The sequence below is a fragment of the Mustela lutreola genome, chromosome 7 (assembly GCF_030435805.1).
Source record: "Mustela lutreola isolate mMusLut2 chromosome 7, mMusLut2.pri, whole genome shotgun sequence".
Classification (NCBI taxonomy): domain Eukaryota; kingdom Metazoa; phylum Chordata; class Mammalia; order Carnivora; family Mustelidae; genus Mustela; species Mustela lutreola.
Genome location: NC_081296.1, coordinates 56,713,786 through 56,726,234, shown reverse-complemented (window position 1 = coordinate 56,726,234; position 12,449 = coordinate 56,713,786). Strand labels below are relative to the sequence as shown.

The 12,449-nt window shown below is 56.2% G+C and overlaps 1 protein-coding gene across 4 annotated transcripts in view; it reads left to right on the top strand.

The window, feature by feature from the left end:
- The first annotated feature begins 2,283 nt into the window (after positions 1-2,283).
- Positions 2,284-12,449, top strand: part of ARHGEF40 (Rho guanine nucleotide exchange factor 40) — a 19,942-nt gene continuing 9,776 nt past the window's right edge. For 2 of the 4 annotated variants that reach the window (XR_009355460.1, XR_009355459.1), the window contains exons 1-11: positions 2,577-2,704; positions 5,251-5,448; positions 6,036-7,278; positions 7,414-7,581; positions 7,722-7,842; positions 8,658-8,754; positions 8,864-8,944; positions 9,073-9,189; positions 10,755-10,850; positions 10,938-11,053; positions 11,402-11,528. Coding sequence is in view for 2 of the 4 variants with exons in the window: in XM_059180978.1 (XP_059036961.1) it covers positions 2,702-2,704; positions 5,251-5,448; positions 6,036-7,278; positions 7,414-7,581; positions 7,722-7,842; positions 8,658-8,754; positions 8,864-8,944; positions 9,073-9,189; positions 10,755-10,850; positions 10,938-11,053; positions 11,402-11,528 (2,367 nt within the window). In the remaining 2 variants the exon portion in view is untranslated. Of the gene's footprint in view, positions 2,705-5,250; positions 5,449-6,035; positions 7,279-7,413; positions 7,582-7,721; positions 7,843-8,657; positions 8,755-8,863; positions 8,945-9,072; positions 9,190-10,754; positions 10,851-10,937; positions 11,054-11,401; positions 11,529-12,449 lie in introns of all 4 variants that reach the window. The other 2 variants (XM_059180978.1, XM_059180977.1) reach the window with 2 other exon arrangements.

The window sequence follows — 12,449 nt, the reverse complement described above, 5'->3', positions numbered from 1 at the left end:
ACACACACTCTCTCTTAAAGAGCCTACATTCTGGGAAAAAGGGACTAACTGCTGTAAGTATACATGTCACTTTACTTAATAAAATAAACCTTTCTCCTTTAGTACAGATCAAAACAGCTCCTGGAAAGAAGTAACTGGATCCCAGACGTTGCATCCAAATTCCATCCCCTTTGGGTTCAAAAACTTTCAGTGGCTCTCATTTTTCCATAGGGGAAAAAAATGATACACTCTTTTTTCTCCAGGAGTTCATGGACTCCCAGAGCCAGCTTAATTTATATTCCACTTCCTAATTGCAGGAACCTTGCTTGGATTCTACCAACTGTTTCTCAATTTGTTTGAGTATAAGGAATGTAAGACTCTACAGAAAGTTCAGGCTCTTTCTCAACACTGGAAATGGGTGGACCCCTGGGGTGGCTCAGTCCGTTGAGCAACTGCCTTCCACTCAGGTCATGTTCCTGGAGACTTGGGATCAAGTGCAGCATCCGGCTTCCTGCTCAGCAGTGTGTCTGCTTCTCCCTCTGACCATTCTCTTCTCATGCCTGCTCTCATTCTCTCTCTCTAATAAATAAAATCTTTTTTAAAATAGTTTTTTTAAAGATTTTATTTATTTGACAGACAGAGATCACAAGTAGGCAGAGAGGCAGGCAGAGAGAGAGGAGGAAGCAGGCTCCCTGCTGAGCAGAGAGCCCGATGTGGGGCTCGATCCCACCTGAGCCGAAGGCAGAGGCTTTAACCCACTGAGCCACCCAGGCACCCCTTAAAAATAGTTTTTAAAAAAAACACTGGAAATGGGTTAGCCGGATTTGAAACAAGTGAATAAGATTCATAATATATCCTCTAAGAAAGTTTCCTAAGTGCTGGCCTTGTAACCAGCTGCTGGGCAACATTTATAGAGTGGACACCAGGGGGTAGCAAAATCTCACTCTCCCAGTTCCCCAGAACTAATTACAAGCAGGCTAGAGAGCCTCAGTGACTCCAGGGCCCATAGCCCATTGATGAAAAAGAGTTTCAGCTCCCTGCCTCTAACTCTGCTGAGAATCAGAACATGGTCACTGGACATTGCCGTCCTGGATTTTTTTTTTTTTTCTTTGACAATATGGAGCAGAGGAATCTTCTTGTCTCCAAGAAGGATGAGCATTTTCCCTCTCTTCTTTTCCAGATCCAGTGAAGTGGAGAAAGGGTGGGCGTTTAGCATTTGGAAGAGGTGACAGAGGAGCCCATCATCTAGGCGGTGCCAACGACTGCCCAGAGGTCCCAGCCTCCTGGCCTCACAGGTGCTGCATCCACTGCCAGGATGTTTTCCAAAAGTCAGCCCCCAACCACAGTGGCACATGCCTTCACGCCCCTCTCTGGGGACTATCTGGCTTTCCGATCTCCTTCCAAGTGTCCACCCTTTGGAAGTGCCACCCCTAACCCCTAGCCCCTGCAGGGCTTCCCGGTGCCGGCTCAGAGGAGGAACAAGGCATCTCCTGTCTGTGCCTAAGCCTCCCCAGCCCTCCTGGGAAACCCTCGCTGGGGACCCCGTTACACATCCAGATGCGGTGGAGGATGGGTGAGACCAGAACTTTCTTAACTAGTCTGCCCCGCTTTGTCTACTGCGTCAGATAGCCATCCTCACCGCCATGAGCCCTAGCGACCCTGGGAGACGCTATTGCTACCCCATAAGAAGGAAGGGTCTGGCAACCAGTTTCGAATCATGGGGTCTGACGTGGGGGGGTTGCGGGGGGGTTCTGATGCCTTCCCTCCGCCAGCCGAAAATGGAGACACTTGGTGCGGAGGGGAAGGGGCAGCGAGGAAAGAACTCAGAACACGTCTGCCGAAGTGCACGCCCCTACAGGAGGATTCTGATCCCAAGACCCGGCCCATCTTCAGCCGCGACGGTCAACCCCACCCCCCACCCCAAGCCTTCACCGCTCCCTGATTCCCCCCCACCGCCGCCCGCGCCCTCCCCAGGCCGCACAGAGGAGCCCATTGTCGGAGCCTGAAGGCTTGAGGCCGAAGGAGATGGGAGGGAAAGACGACGGGTGAACCCCTGGAGGGTGGAAAGAATCCCCTGATTTCCCTGCCCTCAGCCCCACCCGAGTTGGGCAGGGGCCCGGTGGTCTCTTCTGAGCTCCAGGTGCTGCCGAAGTCTGGCAACCGCGGGGAGAACAGGTTCCCAAGCGAGTTAGAGAGGAGAGGCTTCGGGCCGCCAAACGATCCCAGTCCTCGGCTGGGTAGCCCAGAAAATTCACGCACGCCCCAGCCTATGTAGAGGCCCTTGTGGAGGCTAAACTGACCCCGCTGGGAGGCAGGCGGTGGCGGGAAAAGAGGGGCATCCTCGGCAGGGCGAGCGTCGGAGGACCAGGGTAGGGGCACCCACAGGAGGGTGAGGAGGGAGAGAAAGAAAGTTGCGGGAGAGCGAGGCTGGCCCACTGTGGACGCCGGGGAAGCCGCGGAGAGGCTCCCCGCGGTAGAGGGAGTCCCGGCAGGGGGTCCGGCGCGGAGGCGGAGGCGGGCACTGAAGGGCGGGGCGGGGAGGGGCGGCCGTCTCGGCCCTCCCTGGCGGGGCCCCGCGGCCTGGGAGCCCGAGCGGGCCGATCCGCCACCGCGGCCGGAGCTGTCCCCTAGCCAGACCCAGCGAGACGCGAGCGGCGGGAGGGAGGCGGCGGCGCGCCCGGCCCCGCCCGCCCGAGCGTCGGACGCGGCCCCGCGCCGAGCCATGGTGAGTCCGGCGTCGCGGCCCGGGTGTCCCCCTCCTCCTTCGCGCTGCCCATCCGGGGCCGCCAGCCCCCAGCCCGTTGCCTCCTGCGCCCGCCTTGGTCTGTTGAGCGCTCCTGAGACTCTCCTTCCTCCCATCCCCCCTTCTTTTCTTTGATCTGTCTGTCTGTCTGCCCCACCGTCTGGCTCTGTCCCCACCGGGTATTGCCCTCACTCTTTCTTTCTTCCCTTATTCTCCGCCCCCTCCCCCATCCTCCCTCCAGTCGCTCCCCCGATCCACACACCTCCCCCCGCCCTCCTCTGTCCGGACCTGTGCCTTCCTTTGCAGGATCTTCCCAGCCCCTCCGGGTCCCAGCTCCTTAGCCGCGGGAAACCTCTGCGGGTTGGTGCTGCGGCCCTGCAAGGGGCCCAGCCCCGGGTCATGAGAACTGACCTGCCAGGAACCACCATTTTCCATCCCAGTCCCCAGCCCGGTGAGCTGGGCCCACCCATCCGGCCCTGGGGGACCGGCCGCAGCTGTGGCTGGGCTGGGGCCAGGGACATGGCCAAAGAGGGAAATTCCCGCGGAGAAAGAGGGGCTCCTTCAGGATAGTGGACTGAGTGAGGAGGGGGGCTCACAGTTTCAGGGGGCGTGACGCTGCCAGAGCAGACAAGAGACCGAGGATGGGGGGGTGGGGAGAGTACCCCAGAGGTCTCGCTGCAGGGAACCGAAGCACTGTCTCCGAGTACTCCCGCTGCAGAGGGGAGGAAACACTAGCGGGAGCTCCCTGCAGGAGGTAGGGGACTCTTGGCAGCAGCAACTTAGGACACGGGAAGCAGAATGGCACTGTTAAGGGGGAATCCATACCAACAGGAGTGGACACTATTCTGGGAACTTTCACTCCAGAAGTTGTCTCTGAAGAATCACTGCAAGGAGTGGGCACTGCCGGAGAGAGCGCTCACTGCAGGGGGCTGTGGGGGAGGTCCACGGCTAAGTGAGGGCTCGCTGCAGAGTAGAGGAGGGGGGAGGCCCTGCCAGGGGGCGCTCACTGCCAGGAGGTGGGGGGAGGAGCACTACCGGGGCTGCTGCTCTGCAGAAGGAAGGGCACCCCCTGGCAGGGAGACTGGAGCAAGAAAAAAGAGGAACTGGGCCAGGGAGAGCTGACTCAGTCTCAATGGTCTCCTTTTGGTCCTGGCCGACTGGAGGCCCGGTCTCTGTGCTCTTGCCCGCCGCCTCCCACCCCAGACCCCTCCTCCCCTCCTCCCGCTGCAGTTTCCTGTGGCTGAGACTCTCGCTCAGCCATGAGCTCACCGCCCCTAATGGGTTGCAGCTGCCTCGCTACTCAAGCTCTAGCTGCCCCCTCCTGGCCTCCGATCGGACGGCCCACTCTGCCTCCCCGCCCCCCTTCTACACCCTCCCCCCCACCCACTCTCACCGCGCCAGCCGGGTCCCCGGAACACTGGGGGGTCTGTCTGCTCGCCCACACACCTTGGGGCTGGGTCTCGGTGCTGACGCACTGAATGTCCCTCTCTGGAGTGGCTGCCCTAGTTTCGCAGAGGGTCGGGACAGATGGGCAACTGGTAAAAAATGCAGTTTTGACTGCAGGGCAAAGACAGGACTGGGGGTGGAGGGCGGTGGGAGAGAACTTGATGAACACTGCAGCGTAGCCCCCTGCCACCGACAGTAAAGAAACCGGATAAAAGAACTTCAGAGCCATCTTGAAAGAGAAATTCGTCTGCAAAGGAATAGCCCGAGGGGGTGCTTCTTTAGGGTCTGAGAAAGAGACCTGATCATGCACTTAGGGAGGCAAATGCAGAGGAAGCAGGGCTGTCTTTTGAGACAGTGGTGGCAGGTGGAGTTGGCCGAGAGAGGTCCTACTGGAGTTGGAAAAATACATACCATCAAGGCCTCCTCCCTTCCCCACGTGTTTCTTTTGTGACTTTTTCCTCTTTTGGCTGCCCCCACCCAGTTCTTTGTAACCCAATCCCACAGGCTCTGGGAATGGGTGATTGCTCTGAAGCCACTCTGGAAGAGAGTAGTCGCTAGCAAGTCAGACGGACAGCCCTTCAGTCCTCCTTCTTCCCAGTCCTCCTCCTTCTCACCCAGTGACCAACTCTAGAATATGATTATTCGAGGTGGTGGCATTGCCACCTAAGTTAGAGGTCCGTAGTCCTTACACCCGTGGGGTGGGGTGCTGCTTGCGAGTTGGCCCTCCACCCTGCCTACTCTCTCAGCCATTGCTACATCTTCTGGCGGCCCAGAAGACTGTCTCGTCCTGAGGAGGAACTGTGCAATGGTCCCAACTCACAAGAAGCAGGACTGGCCTGATCAGAAGATCAGAGACATTCCTGACAAATGCTCCCTGGATCTCCAGGGCCAGAGTCTCAGAGCTCCAGTGTGGAGTGCCCTGCTGGGTCTGTGCACTCTGACTGCCCCAGACCCACGGAGGCCATCCCAGGCCCCTTCAGCCAGCATTTCCTGAGGGTCCTCTCTGAACACACACCGTGCACACGATGTGGTCCCGGGGGCCATGCTCTCTAGGGATCTGCAGCTGGTCTTCTCTCTCCCAGGAGCCCGAGCCAGTGGAGGACTGTGTGCAGAGCACGCTTGCCGCCCTGTACCCCCCCTTCGAGGCGACAGCCCCTACGCTGTTGGGCCAGGTGTTCCAGGTGGTGGAGAGAACTTATCGGGAGGATGCCCTGAGGTACACGCTGGACTTCCTGGTGCCCGCCAAGCACTTGCTTGCCAAGGTCCAGCAGGAAGCCTGTGTGAGTGGCCCCTAAGATCCACTCCCTCACTCCAGAGACTAGCCAGACTAATTTCCCTCTCCCCAACACTGACCTCCCCCCCGGCCAAGGCAGAGGCCACTCACGTACTAACACACAGAAGGACACTCGTCTTCCCCCAATATTAACCCCTAAGAAACATCAACTCCCGAAAACCCAGACCCACCAGACCCAATTCCAGACATCCCCCATAATGATTTCTCAAGATACCTAACTCCCCCAGACATGACTCAACAGAGATCCTTCACTTCTACAGATATAAAGACTCTTAAGAGTCTCTGAGCCCTCCCAGACAATGGCATCTGCTGACCATGTCTCTGTAATGACTCAGTTGTTACTCTCCCACACAGGGAACTCGTTTCCTAGAGAAGCTTCCTACTACCAGAAAACCGGCCAGCCCATTCCCTCCCTCTGCTCCATGAACATCCTGAGATACCCCTCCAGATCCCCAAGGATTATAACCCATCAGGCCACAGGGCAGCACTACCTAGGATGGTCCCATGCTAACTGCCCTCTCTGGCTGGCTTCCTCAGCAAAACCTGAGCGCAACGTTGCACCTCTCTCCCCAGGCCCAGTACAGCGGTTTCCTCTTCTTCCACGAGGGCTGGCCACTCTGCCTGCACGAGCAGGTGGTGGTGCAGCTGGCAGCCTTGCCCTGGCAGCTGCTGCGCCCAGGAGACTTCTACCTGCAAGTGGTGCCCTCCGCAGCCCAAGCGCCCCGCCTGGCACTCAAGTGCCTGGCCCCAGGGGGCGGGCGGGTGCAGGAGTTGCCTGTGCCCAATGAGGCCTGCGCCTACCTGTTCACGCCTGAGTGGCTGCAGGGCATCAATAAGGACCGGCCCACAGGTCGCCTCAGTACTTGCCTCCTCTCTGCGCCCTCTGGAATTCAGCGGCTGCCCTGGGCAGAACTCATCTGCCCACGATTTGTGCACAAAGGGGGCCTCATGGTTGGACATCGGCCAAGCACGTTGCCCCCCGAACTGCCCTCTGGACCCCCAGGGCTCCCCAGCCCTCCACTCCCCGAGGAGGCCCTGGGCACCCGGAGTCCTGGCGATGGGCACAATGCCCCCGCTGAAGGACCTGAAGGCGAGTACGTGGAGCTGCTGGAGGTGACACTGCCTGTGAGGGGGAGCCCCACGGATGCTGAGGGCCCCTCGGGCCTCTCCAGGACCCGGACAGTACCCACCCGGAAGGGTGCTGGAGGGAAGGGTCGGCACAGGAGACACCGTGCCTGGATGCACCAAAAGGGCCTGGGGCCTCGGGACCAGGATGGGGCACGCCCACCGGGTGAGGGAAGCAGCACCAGATCCCCTGGATCACCTCCAGGAGCCGAGGCTCTCCCAGAAGCAACAGCCTTAGAGGTGTCTGAGTCTCCAGCAGAGACATTGGGGGAAGCCTCTGAACCTTGTCCCCTGAGGCTGGGGGAGGCTGGGGGAGGGGCAGGCCAAGGGGCTGAAGGACCCCCTGGCACCCCTCGGAGAACAGGCAAAGGAAACAGGAGAAAGAAGCGTGCTGCAGGCAGAGGGGCTCTTAGTAGAGGAGGGGACAGTGCTCCACTGAGCCCCGAGGTCAAAGAGGAGGCCAGCCACCTGGAAGTCCTTGTCACTCTGCCCCCACCAAATGAGCATGACCCCCCAGGATATAGCCCCGTTGAGGAGGAGCACAAAGGCTCAGGGAAGCCAGAGTCAGAGCTGAAAGAGGAGCTCAAACCAGCAGAGAAAAAAGAGCCTCAGCCCTCAGAAGGCTGTGGACCCACAGAAGAGACAGCCAGAGAGAAGGATCCGGAGGGCTCCAGTCTGGCAGGTGTGGCAGGTGAGATGACACCGAAGCCAGCAGGGCAAGGGCCAGCATAGACTGGGCCTGGAAGGGGGCTGGAGGAGGAGGTCGGAGCCCCACAGCCGGAACCCTCCCCTCCTCAGGCCCATAGCTCTGCTTCTCTCTGTGTAGGACCCGCAGGTCCAGAAGGGCTCCTGCCAGACCCACCAGCACCACCCCCGGAGATGGTGCAGAAAGGGGAAGGGGACAGTGCCCCAGAAGAGGCTGCTCCAGTATCTATCTCCGATGACCTGGATATAGCTTGGGACCTAATGGCGTCTGGATTCCTCGTCCTGACTGGTCAGTGGGCATCAGTTTTGAAGGGACAGGGGTCAAGGAAAGAGAAGTGATCAGGGTGGGCTATGGAGGGAGGCAGGGTGGATGGGAGGTAGCCAAGGCCTACCCCCAGCCAGGACAGCCTGGCCATTTTGTGTCCTCAGGAGGGGTGGACCAGAGTGGGCGAGCTTTGCTGACCATTACCCCACCGTGCCCTCCTGAGGAGCCCCCACCCTCCCGAGACATGCTGAGCACTGCTCTTCATTACCTCCACTCATTGCTCAGGTAACCGAGGCCCACCACTGGCACCCTGAACACTGACCTCCTGCTCATGAGGGCCCTGACCTCCTTTCTTCTCAGGACACTGTCTTCCTGGCTTCTAGGATACTGACTTCCTCACCCCTCAATTTTTAAGCCACTGACCACTGACCTTGCTGAACTCTGACCTCCAGGATATCTTCATCAATGTTCAAAATCAACACTGCTGACTTTCAGTATCCTAAGACACTGCCTAGATTATCAGGGTTTTGGTTTACTCACTCAGCAGCTACTTAGTGGGCTTCAAGAACATAGCAGGCGGGGCGCCTGGGTGGCTCAGTGGGTTAAAGCGTCTGCCTTCAGCTCAGGTCATGATCTCAGAGTCCTGGGATGGAGCCCCACATCGGGCTCTCTGCTCAAGCAGGGAGCCTGCTTCCTCCCCCCTCTCTCTCTCTCTCTGCCTGCCTCTCTGCCTACTTGTGATCTCTGTCTATCAAATAAGTAAATAAATAAAATCTTTAAAAAAAAAAAAAAAAAAGAATCTAGCAAGCACCATGCCATATACTGGAATGGAATTTACACCTTTCCAGAGCATAGTGGTCCTGGTTTTCCAGACCCTGATCCTATGACTTCGTATCATCTACATATAGACTCCAGAATGCTAGGGCAGTGCCTCTTGGACAAAAACCAACACTTTGACCCTTTGCCCATTACTTCCTAAAAGTACCAGACACTGACATCTCCTGAGGACTAGTGACAGTAAAACCAGACCCCGAGCCACCATCCCCTCAACACACACATGTGCGTGCACACTGCCCCCTTGGCTCTTTCTGCCCCTACAGGCCTGATCTCCAGATATTGGGGCTGTCCATCCTGCTGGACCTTCGAAAGGCACCCCCATTGCCTCCAGCCCTCATTTCTGTTCTAAGTCAACTTCAGGTAACCAGCCCTTGACACAGGAACTTCTCCTGACTCTAACTCTTCCCCGGGTGGCCATTCCAGGCCACCCAGTTGCCCACTATTTGGTGTTACTCATCTCTGCCCTCAGGACTTAGGAGACCCTCCCCTCATTCAGCGACTGCTGGCTCTCACTCAGGACGATCCTGTGGCTGAACTCTGTGGACTTCAGGTTTGAGCTCCTTGCTCCTAGCTAGTCCCCCTGAGTAGTGGAGAGAGAAGAGGATGGCTAGAGCCCCAGGCTGGTGCCCGAACACTGGGTGGCCAGGCCAGAAATCCCCTGCCTTCATGTATCTCTAGGGTGCTGAGTTGCTGTCAGAGAGTGATCTGAAAAGAGTGGCCAAACCAGAGGAGCTGCCATGGGACTTGGGAGGTCACAGGGAACCCTCTCCCAGCTACTGGGTAGAGACACACCAGGTAAGCTTCACCTCCCCTACCCAGGATGAGGGGGAGCCAGGAATGACCCAGCTGAGGGTATTCTGGGAGAGAGAGGGCAGATCTGAGACAGGACCACGGGGCTGGTGAAAAGTGATTTATTTCCCTTCCATTCAATTCAATACATATTTATGTTCACCACCATGAGCAAAATGTTACGCATGTACTGTGGGCTGCTGGGGAGATGAGAGGAGTATATTCCATAAGTTCTTAATACGATGTTAAGCAGCATACGGTTTTTGTCAGAAGCTATTAGACATAAGTCAGAAGTCAGAAGCTATTAGAGAAGTCAGAAGCTATTAGAGAAGAGCGTAAGGTAACTTTACTTGGGTTCTGGACAGAGTCAGGAAGGCTGGTTCTAGTTCCGTGTGACCTTGGACAAGGTACTGTGCCCCATTTCCAGAGATGGTATCCTTTCTGTACTTGTTCCCTGCACCAACATCCAGGCCTCGGGGTCCTCACCCACAAAGTACAGCAAGTGTGATATAATCTCCGATTCTATGAATCTCAGTACATGAATATCAAGAAAAGATAAATGAACATGGTCTGAGCTAAATATTAAAGGGGGTCTTTAATACTTATGTCAGGGGCATCTGGGTGGCTCAGTCGTTAAGTGTCTGCCTTCGGCTCAGGTCATGATCCCAGCATCCTGGGATCAAGCCCCATATCAGGCTCTGCTCAGCAGGGAACATGCTTCTTGCTCCCTCTCCAACTCCCCCATGCTTGCATTCCCTCTCTCATTATCTCTCTCCATCATAAATGGATAAAATCTTGTAAAAATAAATAATTGGGGCGCCTGGGTGGCTCAGTGGGTTAAAGCCTCTGCCTTCAGCTCAGGTCATGATCTCAGGGTCCTGAGATCGAGCCCCGCATCCGGCCCTCTGCTCAGTAGGGAGCCTGCTTCCCCCGCTCTCTCTGCCTGCTTCTCTGCCTACTTGTGATCTCTGTCTCTGTTAAATAAATAAATAAAATCTTTTAAAACAAACAAATAAATAAATAAAGGGGGTCTGTAACGTGGTCTCTAAGCTATACCTCAAAGTGGATCTGAACAGGCAGAGAGGAAGGCTTTACAAGGTGAAAACCTAGTGCAGATGGGGGAAAGGAAACGCACATTTACTAAGCGTTTACTGTGCCAGTCCTTACTAAGGGCTTACCCGGTATTGTCTCTTTTAAACCTCACAAAACTCTCTATCTTTCTTTGAGAGAGAGAGAGTGAATGCGGGTTTGGAGGGACAGAGAGAGAATCTTAAGCAGGCTTCACGCCCAGCATGGAGCCTGGTGCGGAGCTACATCTCATGACCCTGAAATCATGACCTGAACCAAAACCAAGAGTCAAATGCTTAACTGACTGTGCCATCCAGGCACCCCAAAATTCTGTGTATCTTGTCCTGACTTTACAGTGGAGCAAACTGAGGTTCGGGAGGTTACTGGGCTTGCTTAATGTCATACAGTTAGTAAACAACAAAGTCAGAAGCTAACCAAGCATTGTCTGGGGCTGCCCCCTCTCCATCCCCGTGTGTGTGTGTGTGTGTGTGTGTGTGTTTCAGGATGTGGCGAGGCTGTGCTGCCTGTGCCAAGGAGTGCTGTGCTCTGTGCGGCAAGCAATTGAGGAGCTGGAGGGAGCCGCAGAGCCGGAGGGAGAGGTAGGACATGAGACCAGACAGAAGAGGATGGGGTGGGATGGGGATTCTCTGGTGGAACCCCTACTGTCGACTGCTCCCTGCCCCTAGGAGTCTGTAGGAATGCTTGAGCCCCTACAGAAGGTGTTGGCAGATCCCCGGCTGACAGAGCTGCAGAGGGACGGGGGAGCCATCCTGATGAGGCTGCGTTCCAGCCATAGCAGCAAGTACGAGGAGGGGGTGGGTGTGCGGGGGCAGGTGAACAGGGCGCTTGGAGACACAGCAGAGAGCTGTCAATAAACCTCAGCTGTCAGATCATTCTTCCTGAGCATACCCCTACACAGGAGATCATGTTTTCCACCTGCTATGACCTTTGCATAAGGGCCCTAGGTAATCGTTATGATTACAGACAGGCATCTGGAGAACCAGAAGTGTTAAATGCCTTGGCCAAGATTAGTCAGTCGGTGGGAGAGTCAGGATTCAAATCCAGGCCTGCTGTGCAAGGATGGAATGCAGTGGGGTGGTGGGAAGGGTTGACAGGGGCAGTAGGTCATTCTGTCCCTTTCTTTGCCCAGGCTGGAGGGCCCGGGCCCAGCTGCGCTGTACCAGGAGGTGGACGAGGCCATTCACCAGCTCGTGCGCCTCTCCAACCTGCATGCCCAGCAGCAGGAGCGGCGACAGCGACTGCATCGACTCGAGCAGGTGAGGCAGGACCCCCAGATCACTCTTACTTGGCCTGGGAACCTGGCCTCCAGCCCTCCTTTACTGCCGACATCCACAGCTGATGGCTTGGTCGGGTGGCCCTCCAACTCACCTCACCCTACCCGAGAGGCTGGCCTGGTGGGTGTGATTCAACAAGAGGGAGAAAGCATCTTAGCCCCAGCAGAGAACCTAGACCTGCCCTACCCCAACAGTGATCAAGAATCCTTAGAGATTGTGAGATTAGAAGAGATGCTTGGGTGCCCTAGGGGATTCTGGGAGGAGCTGATTGACTCTGGGATGCCTGTAACTCAAAATAATAAATGTCTATTGATACCAGTTTTTTAGCTACATTGCTATCCATGTTCCCTCAACTCTTTCTACGATGTCCTCCCCAAACCTGAAGGTGGAAAAGTCCCACCGTCCTCCACCTTGGAAAGAGAGGATAATGGAAGATGCTAAGGCCTCTTTGTGCGGAAGATTCGGGGATGAGGCTGGCTTTTCTGAACCTTGATTCTTCTCTCCTGGGGTTAAGAGCCCCACAGGGATTATTCTAACATGTGGGATAGGGGAACAGGGGGCTTTGCAATCTGATTGTTCCCCCAGAGCCCCAAATATGGTGAATGAGTGCCTTATGGACCTATGTGTGGGCATCATCTCAAGGTCAATGTCAAAGTGGAGGGCAGGGCTCTCTGTTTTCTGGGGTTTCTGCATATTGGCTTCCTCCAACCCAGCATCCAAGGGATTGTATCTCTTACTCTTTGCTTGCTTGCTTGCTTATTAGCTGGTGTTCCCCTTTCAAAACCGTTAACACACAGGATCAAGAGTCTATAGTTCTCAGCGTGAGTTCTAGCTCTGCTGGGAGTGAAATGTTGGACAAATCTTGAAGCATCTCTGAGTTCCCAAGTCCACATCTGTAGAATG